The 13547-nt window shown below is 36.3% G+C and overlaps 1 protein-coding gene across 5 annotated transcripts in view; it reads left to right on the forward strand.

Annotated features, from left to right (window-relative positions):
* The window catches only part of cntrl (centriolin), a 123426-nt gene that overhangs the window by 24210 nt on the left and 85669 nt on the right, over positions 1-13547 (forward strand). For all 5 annotated transcript variants that reach the window (XM_060841459.1, XM_060841462.1, XM_060841460.1 and 2 more), the window contains 3 exons: positions 1339-1564; positions 4058-4167; positions 5215-5409. In XM_060841459.1, the coding sequence (XP_060697442.1) occupies positions 1339-1564; positions 4058-4167; positions 5215-5409 (531 nt within the window). The remainder of the gene's footprint in view (positions 1-1338; positions 1565-4057; positions 4168-5214; positions 5410-13547) is intronic.

Raw genomic sequence — 13547 nt, forward strand, 5'->3', positions numbered from 1 at the left:
GCAGTGACTAATGAAATACTGCCCCAGCTATTCACAACATCTATTAATGATTTAGATAAGGAAGCTACATGTCTAAATCTCCACATTTGCAGTTGACTCCAAAGCAGGTTTGGAGGGTTTACTGTGAGAACGATGCAGATTTGGATTGATGATTTGGAAAAATTAAGTGTATGAATACATGTCAGATGCTGTATAAGGTGGATAAATGTGTGGTTATCCAATTTGGTAGCAAAAACAGGCAGGTAGATTATTATATGCATGGTGATAGACTGGGCGGGGCCCATAAAAGAGAGATGGGTGGATGCAACAAATCCTGAATGTCCTCATACCCCAGTTGCTGAAATTAAGAATGCAGGTGGAGTAAGTGACAAAGAAGGCCTTCGTACTGAAAGGATTCAGGTACAGAAGCAAGGATGTCTTTCTGTAACTGTACAGGGCACTGGTAAGATCACACTTGGAGTACTCTATACAGTTAGAAATCTATCAAATTCTAACAAAGTAGTCAGCCTATGGAATTCTCCACTGAAGGAAACTGTTGTGGCCAAAACATGGAAAACTTTCAAGAAAGACGTAAATAAAATCTTAGGTCTAAATGTGTCAAAGGATATTGGGACAAAGTGGGAACAGTACTGAATTGGATGATCAGCCATGATCATATTGAATGGCCTTCTCCAAGTGGCCTACTCCTACTTTGTGTTTCTGTGAGTAATATCATGGCTGACCTTGTATCTTGAATCTATTTTCAAGTCCAATTACCATGTTGAATCCCCCAACTGTGATAGCAAATGAAATTAATTTGGAAATCTTGAATATCTCCTGGCAACCAATTCAAGTGATTTGGCAGAATTCTGGATCATGTCTATCCATCTGCTCAGCTGCAGAATGCCATGTGAGACATAAAAGGAGTATGAGATCAGATTTCTGAGAGCATTTTGATAATTATTGTAGAATCTGAACACAGTCAGAAGTACTTGGATTTTATATTCTTTTGGTCAGAGATGTGCAATCCTATTTCCATGTGTTTTAGCCTTTTTGTTGGCACTAAATAAATATTTTGTTATGTCATCAATATTTTCTATTCATACTAATGTTTAGAATGCTTTCATCAAAACCTTTATAATGCTGTTCTCACAAATTTATTTGGATATGGCTTAGTAATTTTATGTAGCACAGAGGCAATTGAATCTTAGATGTAATAATCTGTACCATTAGGAAATAAATAATTTAATTTACGTAGCAAATTTTAGAACCACAGAATGTCCCAAAATGCTTTACAGCCAATTAAATACTTTGAAGTCTAGTCCTAAGTAGTATTCTGAATTGAACTTTTTTTTACAGAACTCTGGATTTGAAACAATCCCTAATGAAAGCCCATATATTGGGAAGGCCAGATACAAGAGAAACCTCTATATTCAAGAGGAACATATTACTGACCCAGTGCAGCATGGTAAAGTTGGAAAAATTCAGTTTGAAGCTGATCAGAGAAAATATGAAGAAGTGAGAGCAAAACTTCATCAAAATTTGGATGTACAACTGGAAGATAAAGAAAAAAGAATTCAGAAAGGTAAAGAGTTGCAGCATTATTGTTTAGAATTATGCTGTCATTTTTAAATCGTGAACGGTCAATTAATGTAGTTTAATAAAAAGTTTAAAAGTAGAAAAATTTTCATGGGTGTGGTTCTCAAGAATATTTTAGTTCATTACTTTAATATTAAAATCCATTTAAGAATTCCCAATATAATAAGTTAATCTCAGCATCGTACAAGCCTTTACAAATCAGAATTCTCTCAATTTCCATTCTTGGTCTAGTAATCCTGGTGAGAGGATTCCCAGTTGGTGTTTGTATCTGGATAATGGGAGAAATACAGTAAGTGATGATTTCTTCTACTGTTGTGATCCAGCTATGCCTTCTAGAAAATATACCTGGTGTGAATCAGATTTGGAATGGTTCCACCCACTGGTTGAACAGCTGATCAGCATTCAAGATTTTGTCAGATGTTAAGAATAACCATTCAAGGGAGGTAACACCACTGGAACCCTTAATTTCTTTAAAATTATTACATAATATTCAATTTGTGAAGACCTTATTTTATGCTCAATACATTTTGAAAAGAAATTAATTTTGAAACTACAAAATTCAGCAACTCTCCATTCTTAAAGGTCAAATCTATAAAGTTAACTAGTTTTTGAAATTATTTCACTTTCAACATTAAATTGCCAAAGTCTGTGTCTTTTACAGTGACATACTAAAATTGTGAAATTGGTGCAATGCCATAGATCAATAAAACTGGATCCTTGTAAATGCAGGATGATTAGGATATTAACACATATATTTTTTCAAAAAATTCTTGAAGCAGCACACATGAAGTAGGAGTATGATTTGTGCAGTATTATGCTTGAAGGAGTGGATTCCAATGTATTATGTGGATGTACCTAGTAGAGAAGGTGCAAAACTTGACCTACTCTTGGGAAATAAGGCAGGGCAGGTGACTGAGGTGTCAGTGGGGGAGCACTTTGGGGCCAGTGACCATAATTCTATTAGATTTTAAATAGGATAAGGATAGACCAGATCTAAACGTTGAAGTTCTAAATTGGAGAAAGGCCAATTTTGATGGTATTAGGTAAGACCTTTCGAAAGCTGATTGGAAGCAAATGTTCGCAGGTAAAGGGACGGCTGGAAAATGGGAAATGAGATAACGAGAATCCAGAAAACGTATATTCTTGTTAGGGTGAAAGGAAAGGCTGGTAGGTATAGGGAATGCTGGATGACTAAAGAAATTGAGGGTTTAGTTAAGAAATAGAAGGAAGCATATGTCAGGTATAGACAGGATAGATGGTGGTGAGGGTTGTTTTTCAGACTAGAGCCTGTGACCAGTGGAGTTTGACAAGGATCGGTGCTGGGTCCTCTACTTTTTGTCATTTCATAAATGATTTGGATGTGAGCATAAGAGGTAGAGTTAGTAAGTTTGCAGATCACACCAAAACTGGAGGTGTGGACAGCGAAGAGGGCTACCTCAGATTACAACAGGATCTGGACAAGATGGGCCAATGGGCTGAGAAGTGGCAGATGGAGTTTAATTCAGATAAATGCGAGGTGCTGCATTTTGGGAAAGCAAATCTTAGCAGGACTTATACACTTAATAGTAAGGTCCTAGGGAGTGTTGCTGAACAAAGAGATCTTGGAGTGCAGGTTCATAGCTCCTTGAAAGTGGAGTCGCAGGTAGATAGGATAGTGAAGAAGGTGTTTGGTATGCTTTCCTTTATTGGTCAGAGTATTGAGTACTGGAGTTGGGATGTCATGTTACGGCTGTACAGGACATTGGTTGGCCCACTGTTGGAATGTTGCATGCAATTCTGGTCTCCTTCCTATCAGAAAGATGTTGTGAAACTTGAAAGGGTTCAGAAAAGATTTCCAAGGATGTTGCCAGGGTTGGAGGATTTGAGCTATAGGGAGAGGCTGAACAAGCAGGGGACGTTTTCCCTGGAATGTCAGAGGCTGCGGGGTGACCTTATAGAGGTTTACAAAATTGAGGGGCATGGATAAGGTAAATAGGCAAAGTCTTTTCCCTGGGGTCGGGGAGTCCAGAACTAGAGGGCATAGGTTTAGGGTGAGATGGGAAAGATATAAAAGAGACCTAAGGGACAACTTTTTCACGCAGAGGGTGGTGCGTGTATGGGATAAGCTGCCAGAGGAAGTGGTGGAGGCTGGTTCAATTGCAACATTTAAGAGGCATTTGGATGGGTATATGAATTGGAAGTGTTTGGAGGGATATGGGCCGGGTGCTTGCAGGTGGGACTAGATTGGGTTGGGATATCTGGTCGGCATGGACGGGTTGGACCAAAGGGTCTGTTTCCATGCTGTGCATTTCTATGACTCTATGTATTCATTTTACAGAAAATTTCAGTCGTAAGACTGAATTTGAACGCACAATATGAAATTTCTCCAGTGTACTGTGATTGAGTTCCAAGTTAAATAGTGCAAAATACAAAGAAGAAACAAGTAATAGTGCTGTTCATCCATATTTCATTGCAAACTGTTTTTGGTAATTTTTCAAAGCTGAAGAGTCATTAAAGCAACTACAAAATGAAAAGGAAAAGACCCAGCAGCAAGTTTTGAGAAGCGTTGAAGAGTTGAAAAATCTGGAGGCATTAATAACAGAAAAGCAGGTATGTATTGATTAAAATGTAAGTATCTAGGAGCTACAAATTCACACTTGGAGATATTTCATCACGATTTTGCACAGATAAACTCAACTAATAATGTAAGTACTTTGGATGTAAAGAGACTTCGCAGTCCTCTAAATTCCATCCTTGAAACTCTTCTGTTCCTTATCCATAGGTACAAGGTAAGTTTTTATGTTCTTTTTACTTTTCCATCAACTTTCACCCACACAAGTCCATATGCTGTTCAGATTACATGTTTGACATCAAGTTATAGTTAAGCAATAATTTTCTTTTGTTTAACATCAAGAAAACGACAGTCATTGATTCCTTCTGCCAGCCTGATAATTTTCTTAGATTGAGCAACCAAGACATTCCATTCCACCCTGAGCTATGATAGTGAACTCCAAACTTATTTTCCATGTGTGTAACATTGCCAAGTTTCAACCCTGTTTCACCTTCATAATTTAAATCAGTTTTGTTAGGTTTTTTTGCCATTTCTAGATTCAGTTGTTCAAAACCATCCTGTCTGCCTTTGCACAGGGTTAGGGGATGGGTCTGGGTGGAATGGTCTTCAGAAGGTCAGTGTGGACTCGGGCCAATTGGCCTGCTTCCACGCTGTAGAGGTTCTACAATTCTTTTCATATTTTTGCTTAGTAGACTAAATACAAGTGCAGTGTTCCTCCACACAAAAGGGAGGAAGTTGTATTTGAATGATTTTAAAAGCTGTAGTCCATGTCCTGGGACATTATCCTTAGAGCTCCTGTTTGTTGACATTTGATTGGGAAATGGTGAATGATTGTTTAAAAGGAAAGAAGGAATAACTTGAAAAATGTGGGTAAGTTTTGTCAGTAGGAGGTATGAATATAATCATATGTCCAATTGATAAGCAATGTGATAAACTATGTACGATATCCTTGAAGATTATTAGGGAAAATCTGAAGTGATAACTATAATATTTTAATGTTTTGCAAGTTTGCATGTGAGACAAAGCTGAAAACTTGTTGATGAATTCTGTACACTCTACTGTCATCATCTGTACTCTATGTGTAGGAGTCAGAAATTGAGAAAGATCAGCTCCGTCAGCAATTGGCACAGAAGATCCAGCTAATTAACAAACTGCGTAAGGAAACTGAGCAAGTGGGGCAGCAGGTGGAAAGACATTGGAAGGAGATGGAAGAAAAACAAGATGAGATTGAAGATCTAGGAAAGGTCCTGAAGTCTCTTGATACTAAAGACCCTCGACATGTGAGTAGGAATCAAGAAGTAAAACAATATGAACCTCATGCCTTTAATAAAGTCACCAGGATGTTAATTTCCTTTTGTTTATTATAAAAGGAAGGGGAATGAGAAAAATAAGCTAAAATTCAGTCTGAACTGGTTTTTGCCATGTGTGCATGATCTTTTGACAACCCAAATGACAAACAAACTCAGAAATTTTCAGTTTTATACTTGATAGTTGCAACTCTCCAGAAAATAGAATTCAAGGTTGTGTACCTTACTACATAAATATTTTTAATTCAATCTGCCTGGATTTGAGCCCAAACCTTCTGGTACAAAGATCGGGTCACTGCCACAGTGCCATAAGAGCCCTCTTGCCATACTATGTTGTCTGACCATGAAAGAATCTGGCTAGCATAAAGTTTGTAATTAAGTGGAACCTAATCTAGTTTTCAGTTCTTCTACAAAATACACAATCTGACTAATTCGAAAAAGTAATGATTCATAATTTCTTGTATGTGCAGGCTATCTTAACAAAGATTAATTTTTGCAAGATGACAATACAAGATTGATTAATATATAGTCTCGTGTAATACAGTGCCATTGTTATATTTCATCTGTGAGATTTACAACATTTCTGTCTCTCTAACGTATATGAAACTGATGAGATTCAACAAGGAATTGTACTTTGCCAAATAAAAACCAAAACTGCTTATATAATTTCACAGCAGTAATAACTCATGTTCAGGGCTTTTACAGAAAGGAAGACTCCTACATAAAGGTTAAAGATAGTCCCTGACAGAAACTAGTGCAAAATCAGTCTGTTTGTGAGAATGATCCTTGCATGAAAAGGAAAAATGTATTTTAATAAATATTTACTACAATAACAGCTAGTATAATTGAAAATTGTTTTGTATCTGTAACACCAATTAATAACTAAAAGATTTAGTTTCTTGTATAATAGGCTTGAGAAATACACCATTGTAAATGGACAAAATCTTTTCACATTACATAAATAATAGCTATTTGGATATTTAGTTCCCTTCATCAAGTGGCAGATTGTGTTCAAAGGTTGATTTTTCTGCTTTAGTATATTGAGTAAATCTGAAGGTTTTATGCTCTGTCTGGATTAGTTGTAATTTATAAAGTGATATTTAAATGTGTTTATTTGGAAGAGTGCTGTACAAAACTACAAGGTATCAGATCTGGCTGAAATAAGTGAATGCACAGCGCTTGCTTTAATTAATGTACTGATCCATCAGCAACTTATAAAAGGGAGAAGCTGTGAATTGTGAATCTCCATAAGGTATTGGATGATTTTCACCACCCTGCTGTGGACTTCATGATAAAACCAATTTGCACTTAACCTCCCAGTGATTTTCATGATGTTGTTGAATTTCCACATTAATTGGCCACATAAAGTTATGTCTTATAATTACTGTATGTGCCTTTTAATAACGTGATAATTTTTAATGGCTTTTAGTCAACTTCCTTTATTCAGAAGATGAATAATTGTGAATGTGGAGGATTTAAGAACATAGTTTTTTTTATTTTAAAAATTAAAATTAGTTTCTTTGTCTCTATTTTCTCCCTTCCATCTCATGTTTCTTTCTCTGTCTTTATCTCACCTTCTATACCTGATTTGATGTCAAACTTTTCCACACTAATTTACCTTCCTTTCAGTTCTTCCTCATTGGTTAAGGAGAAGAGTTTGAAGAGAGTGCACAGATCTTGAAGAAATTTTCTCAAAATGTTTCAGGGAACATTTGTCCAATGTAAGTTGGACTCTGGAAAAATTGAGGTTGTCCTCCTTTAGAATGGAGGAAGCTAGAGGAGGTTTAATAGAGGTGTCTTAAACAATGAAGAGTTTAGGTAAAGAAATAGTCCCCACTGGTTGTGGGGTTTACAGAGGTCACAGATTTAAGATGACAAGCAAAAGAGCAGAAATGACATAAGGAAAAGCTTTAGAAAGCAATTAGTAATTGAAATGCGTTGCTTGGTAATGTTGAGTACAGATTAAAGAATAATATTCCAGAACAAATTAGATAAATATTTGGAGAGAAGTAATTACAGCAGTATGGGTAAAGAGTAGGGGAGTGGAACTAATTGGTTTGCTCTTCAAAAGAGCCACCCACAGGACCACTGAGTTGAATGGCTTTATTTGACTTAGTTTCATAATTCTCATAATCCTTTTGCACTAGAGTTTTAGAACTTGTGGCTGATCTCAAAGCCACTCATGTGATTGACTGTTTGTCATGTAATGATTAACAAAACTGAACACAGTTCTCTGTTGTCAAGGTATTATACAGTTTTAATATATTATTGACTTGTTCAGAAACCAATATTAAACATTTAATTTAATTAAGTCAATTCCAATATAATCAAGCATTCTTTTTGCTTTTGAGTTTGGTACAGGTGGATGGGTATGTTAGTTTCTTCCTGTCCTTTTTCTGATATATCCATTAATATATTTCAGCCATCTAGGTTTTACATACACAAGTCATTTTTAAAGGCACTGTTATTGGGAACTATTGTGAGATCAGGAGACCTCATCACAGCATGCTCTGGTATTCAAAATGAAAGCTGTAGCAACAGGAAGAGGTAGGAGCTTTAAGCAGTAAAGTGGAAAGTTCAGAGGTGGTGCTAGAAAGACGAGAAGCCAAAGAGCGGCCTCCAAGAGAAGGAGTGGAGACCTTGAGAACTATAGAGATGAAAGGAGTTGGGAGTTCAAAAAAAGTGCTGGAACGGTGAGAGAAAATTGTGCAAGGTGAGATGGGTGAAGAGTAGAGAAGCGTGAATTTAAAAGGGATTGGGGAATAAATGTTATTATAAGCTAGTAATGATGAGAAGGGAAACCTGCCTCGCTGACCTTGGAAGCAAGGAATGCATCTTATGATTAGAATGTGTTGGAGAGAGAAAGTGCCTTTTGTGAACTCCAAAGTTATAACCAGATAGCGTGTGAGAATAACAAAGTAAAAGTACATGTGAAGTGAGGGACTGTTGAAAGGGATAGAGTCTCTTTGAACTAAAAAGATAAAGAATCTCTGTGAAATGATGGAATGCCTGCTGAGGTAGCTTAATGGGAATTGATTTCTCAATTTCAACATTGTGTTCAAAAATAGCTAAAGTAAACAACTTTGGAGATTAAAGATTAAATACATTCTGGGGATGCATGTAACTCATTTTAGTGTCACAAGATGGCGTGAGTGATTATTTGTCAATTGTTTTGACCTCTGTTATGATTAATTTAAATTACACTAGTTTTAATTTTCCTTATTGCTGCTTGGCATTTATTTTAGAAATTGGAATGTAATTTAGGAATTGGAAAAAAAACAAAATATTCAATTCTTACTTAATAATAGATTAAGAAATACTGCAAGGTTTGGCAATTACAGACTTCGAGCTAAGGTTATCAGAGCGTGCATGGCCCAAATTCACATGAAAGTACATTTTTCCCCAAAATTTCATGTTCTTGAGCTTCATTGTTTCTGGTGCAAATGAAGGCCTGTACCGCACTATACTTGCAATACATTACATAACATCTGATGTGGAATGAAGTATTATTAGGATCTGGAATCCTGTATCTGAATATGTGATGGAAGCTAATTAATTTAAAAAATGTTCAGAAGGCACTTGAAGATGAAAAGCTTGTAGTTATGGACAAAAGGCAGAGATGTAGGTTTAAGCTGTTGCATAGAAGTAGGCACGAGCAGCTGGATAGCCAACTTGTGTGTGTGCATTTCCATGAGTCTGTTTCATTTAAAAAATGTCAATGAAAATCTAGAAGTTACATGTTTGTACTTATTTTTTTTAGTTAATTCATGGAATGTCGGCATCACTGGTTAGACCAGCATTTATTGCCAATTTTAATTGCACAGAGGTCAATTAAGTGCCAACCACATTTCTGTATTCAGCATTTTCACCTCACACACCAACATAAGCTATGCTGTTTCACTAGTTAATAGAAGCATTACTGTAAAATGGTTATTGGAAAATGTAATTGTATCTGAATAATTTTCATTTGAAACTTTTGACAGTGTAGTTACAAACTCCAGATTCCCCTGATTTTTGAGCTTGATACATAAAAAGAAATGAAAACATGTATATGAAAACATGGGCGGAACGGTGGCACAGTGGTTAGCACTGCTGCCTCACAGCGCCTGAGACCCGGGTTCAATTCCCGACTCGGGCAACAGACTGTGTGGAGTTTACACGTTCTCCCCGTGTCTGCGTGGGTTTGCTCCGGTTTCCTCCCACAGATGTGCGGGTCAGGTGAATTGGCTGTGCTAAATTGCCCGTAGTGTTAGGTAAGGGGTAAATGTAGGGGTATGGGTGAGTTGCGCTTCGGCGGGTCGGTGCGGACTTGTTGGGCCGAAGGGCCTGTTTCCACACTGTAAGTAATCTAATCTAATCTAAATATATATGACGGTAAATTCATGGAGGAAAGATCACAATTAGATGTGAGCAAGTTCGTTTAATAGTATATCTTGCTTGTGTTGTGTTTCATGTACTAACTTGTAATGACATTAAAGAGATAAAATAGGAGTAATTTTTAAACTGTACTTGAAGATTTCTCTAGTTTGCTAAGATTTGTCTTATCACATTTGGTCAATGAAAGAGTTAAATGTTGGCAGTGCAGAGCTCATGTAAGAGATAGCTTTGGAACAGTTTTGTTTGTTGTGCTAATCAAAGTGCTGCTCTGTTCCACATTCTTGGAATACAGAAGTTGTGATGTAACTAAATAGTTAACAGCTGTGGATGAACTCAAGTTTTGCTTCTAACCTGTTTGTGCAATTTTATTTTCAAGTTTAGCCTATGTAATGTAAAGAAATTCTATGATTGGAAAATAAATGAGTTTTGTTTAGAAACAATTAATTCCAGAAGACTGCTTAAGTGGTTTGAATAATTATATTAATGCTTATAATTCAGGCTCTGAGGCCTGTTCATCTTTGGTAGCTGACAAAGTCCAAAACTTTTTGGAATCATGCCAAGTAGCAAGGAATATAGCTAGGATGAGCTGTTTGCATTAATTGATTCTAGTTGTACAGTTATTAGGCAGTACATCAATAATTTGTAGTCTACGACGGTAGAGACTTAAAACCTTTGAGTTGATCTCATGTGCGTAATATTTTCATTGGTTTGTATGCCTTTGTGTGAGGCAGTCAGTAGTACTAAGGACTGCAGCAGCGCTGCCTCTGGAGAGATTAAGGAAGCAGTTGGTTCAGTTGCTTTGGATTGGCTGCACAAAGCACTTCCTGTGTTGTGATTTGAAGCATGTAGCATAACTGCAATTCTCCGGAAAACAAACCGGCTGATCTCTATCATGTTTATGCATTAATGTTGTAAAAGAAGTGAATGAGAAAACTTTGACTAAAGTTTCTTCCAGTTGAAAGGACTGCAACTTAGAAAAGGCAATGTGAGTAATGAGAACAGGAAGTTTGATTAAGGAAGCTGGCTAAGGCATTTGACTTGCTGCTTGTCAAAAACGAGTAGAGGAACTTAGTTTCTAAACGGTTTAAAACTTTATAATAAATCATCAATGAAATTAAAAGGATTGTTTGGCAATTGAAGTCATACATTTATGTTCATTTTTCTATTTCTCTTTGCAGTTATGTATTTAGTTGGCTACTTTATGTTCTGTCAAACTATTGTTGAATGTGGATTCTTTTATACATGGATATTGCTGTGCTTCAGGGTTTTTTAAATAATAACAGGAATAAAATTGCTGTCTAAAGAAGTTGAATGCCAGTATAGATATTCTATTTGATAACCTGAGAATCTAAGAATTTAGTGGAGTTGTGAACTTTCAAACTTTCAAGTATTAATTGTTTTGTTTACCCTGCAAATTGTATTATATTATGTATGTGCAAAATATTCTTGTATGTCCCTAATACTGCAAAACTGTGGATTTAAAGTTATACAGAACCAAAGAACTGTTTAAAACTGTTTAAACAAGCCAGATCATTCTTTTTTGGAAAAATGTTTATAGTTTCTAATATTTTCACATCCTTGAGGATTCAAATACATTCATATTTTTAAATGTTGAATTCCGAAGCCACATCTAATTAAAAAGAAATCTGATTGATTGAATATTATCTTAGTATTTAAGAATGTGCATCACAATATCTGCTTGTAAGTTAGGTTTTAGTTTTAAGTTTGGTTTTTGCTAGCATGTAGGACTGGAGAATGGCCAATGTTGTTCCTTCGTTTAAGAAGGGGAACCCAGCTAATCCAGGGAATTATAGGCCGGTGAGTCTGATGTCAGCGTTGGGAAGCTGTTGGAGAAGATACTGAGAGACAGGATTTATTCACATTTGGAAACAAACGGACTCGTTAATGATAGGCAGCGTGGGTTTGTGCAGGGAAGGTCATGTCTCAGCAGCTTGATTTTGTGGAGGTGACATTGTATGTTATCTACATAGACTTTAGTAAGACATTTGATGAGGTATCTTATGGCAAGCAGGTACAAAAAGTAGAGACATAGAAGACAGAGGATAGTGGTGGAAGGGTGCTTTTTAGAATGGAGATCAGTAACTAATGGTGTTCCACAGAGATCAGTGCTAGAACCATTGCAAACAACAATGTATATATAAAATCTGGAGGAAAATCAGAGTTGATTGGAAAAGGATTGTCAAAGGATACAGTGAGATGCAGATAGAATTCAGATTTGTACAGAGAAATGATAGATAAACTTTAATCTGAACAAATATGAAATGATGCATTTTTGCAGATCAAATATAGGTGTCAATTATACAATAAATGGCAGAACCCTTAGAAGCATTGACATAATGTGGGACCGAGGTGTACAGGTCCTGAAAGTGGCAATGTAGGTGGATAAGATCGTCAAGAAGGCCTTCATTTGCATTCATCAGCTAGGACATCGAATATAAAAGTTTGCAAGTTTATGTTACAGCTGTAAAAAAAGAAAATTTTTATTCGGTCACAGCTGGGACATTGTGTGCAGTTCAGGTTGCCACACGACCAGAAGGATGTGGATGCTTTGGAGAAGGTGCAGAGAAAGTTTGCCAGGATAATGCTTGGACTGGAGGGTTTTAGGTATGAGGAGAGGTTGAATAAATTCAGATTGGTTTTACTGGAAAGTCGGTGGCTGAGGGGCGACCTGATGAAAGTCTATAAAACTGAGAAGCATAGATAAGGGGGATAGTCACAAAAAAGTGTTGTTGCTATTTAAGATAACTCTGGTTCTATATTCTGAACTCTAGCAATGTTCATGAATTTTTATTAACTATTGAATTGACAATATTTTTAAATGTATCCCAGGAAGCATTTAAAAGCAAGTATCTATTCCTTTTACCCTTCAACCACAGACAAGAGTGTTTTGTAAATTGCCATTTTATTTGGTAAGAACAGACTTTACGTTGATTTGTGTATCTTATTAATTGTGTACATGAGTATTAGGTTAATGGGCTCATTCTTCTTTTACATGCTATAATTACGAATTTGTAAACTTGGGTCATGCTAGCCTTATTATTCGCTAACCATATTCTTGCATATGACCTAATCTGCTGAATTATTGTAAATGTGAAATGGCAGAATTGACATTTCTGACAGGTAGTACCTAGGAGTGGTAATGCTGTTAGTGGTGTCTAGAGTTTAAATCTGCCGGTAGGGGTACAATACAATTGGCAGGTGTGTTCCACTCTTCAAGTGTATTTGGTGAGTAGTCATTGCATAGAATCACAGCTGAATTATTTGTTTAAATTGTGTATAACACATCACTTTGGTTAGTGTGTCTACAAACGTTCCACTGAAAACAACTGAGACACAATACCTCTGCCAATATTTTTGTTCTAAATTTATATAGGAATGATAAAATTTATACCGGAAAGAAAATTTAGAATTTTGAATGAAATTTATGTCCTGAATATCTAAATAAAATTCCATACAATGGAAGGCTTAGCTGTCAGGTGTGGAAAATGGATGTAGGTTATGTTTGTTTGAAGATCTGTTCCAGGATTGTTCAGACTATTTGTTATAGAAGTTCAGCAACTATGTTTGTAAAACACAAGCACCAGTACAGTCCACACGTAATATGTTGCCAGCATATTTTCCCTGCACTTTCTGTTTTTAGCCTAGGATGCCATAGCTTGGATGAGGCATTCAGACAATATTCTGGGACTAACCAGAGAGAAGGTTATTTGAGA

This window comes from Hemiscyllium ocellatum, chromosome 21 (genome assembly GCF_020745735.1).
Source record: "Hemiscyllium ocellatum isolate sHemOce1 chromosome 21, sHemOce1.pat.X.cur, whole genome shotgun sequence".
Taxonomy (NCBI): domain Eukaryota; kingdom Metazoa; phylum Chordata; class Chondrichthyes; order Orectolobiformes; family Hemiscylliidae; genus Hemiscyllium; species Hemiscyllium ocellatum.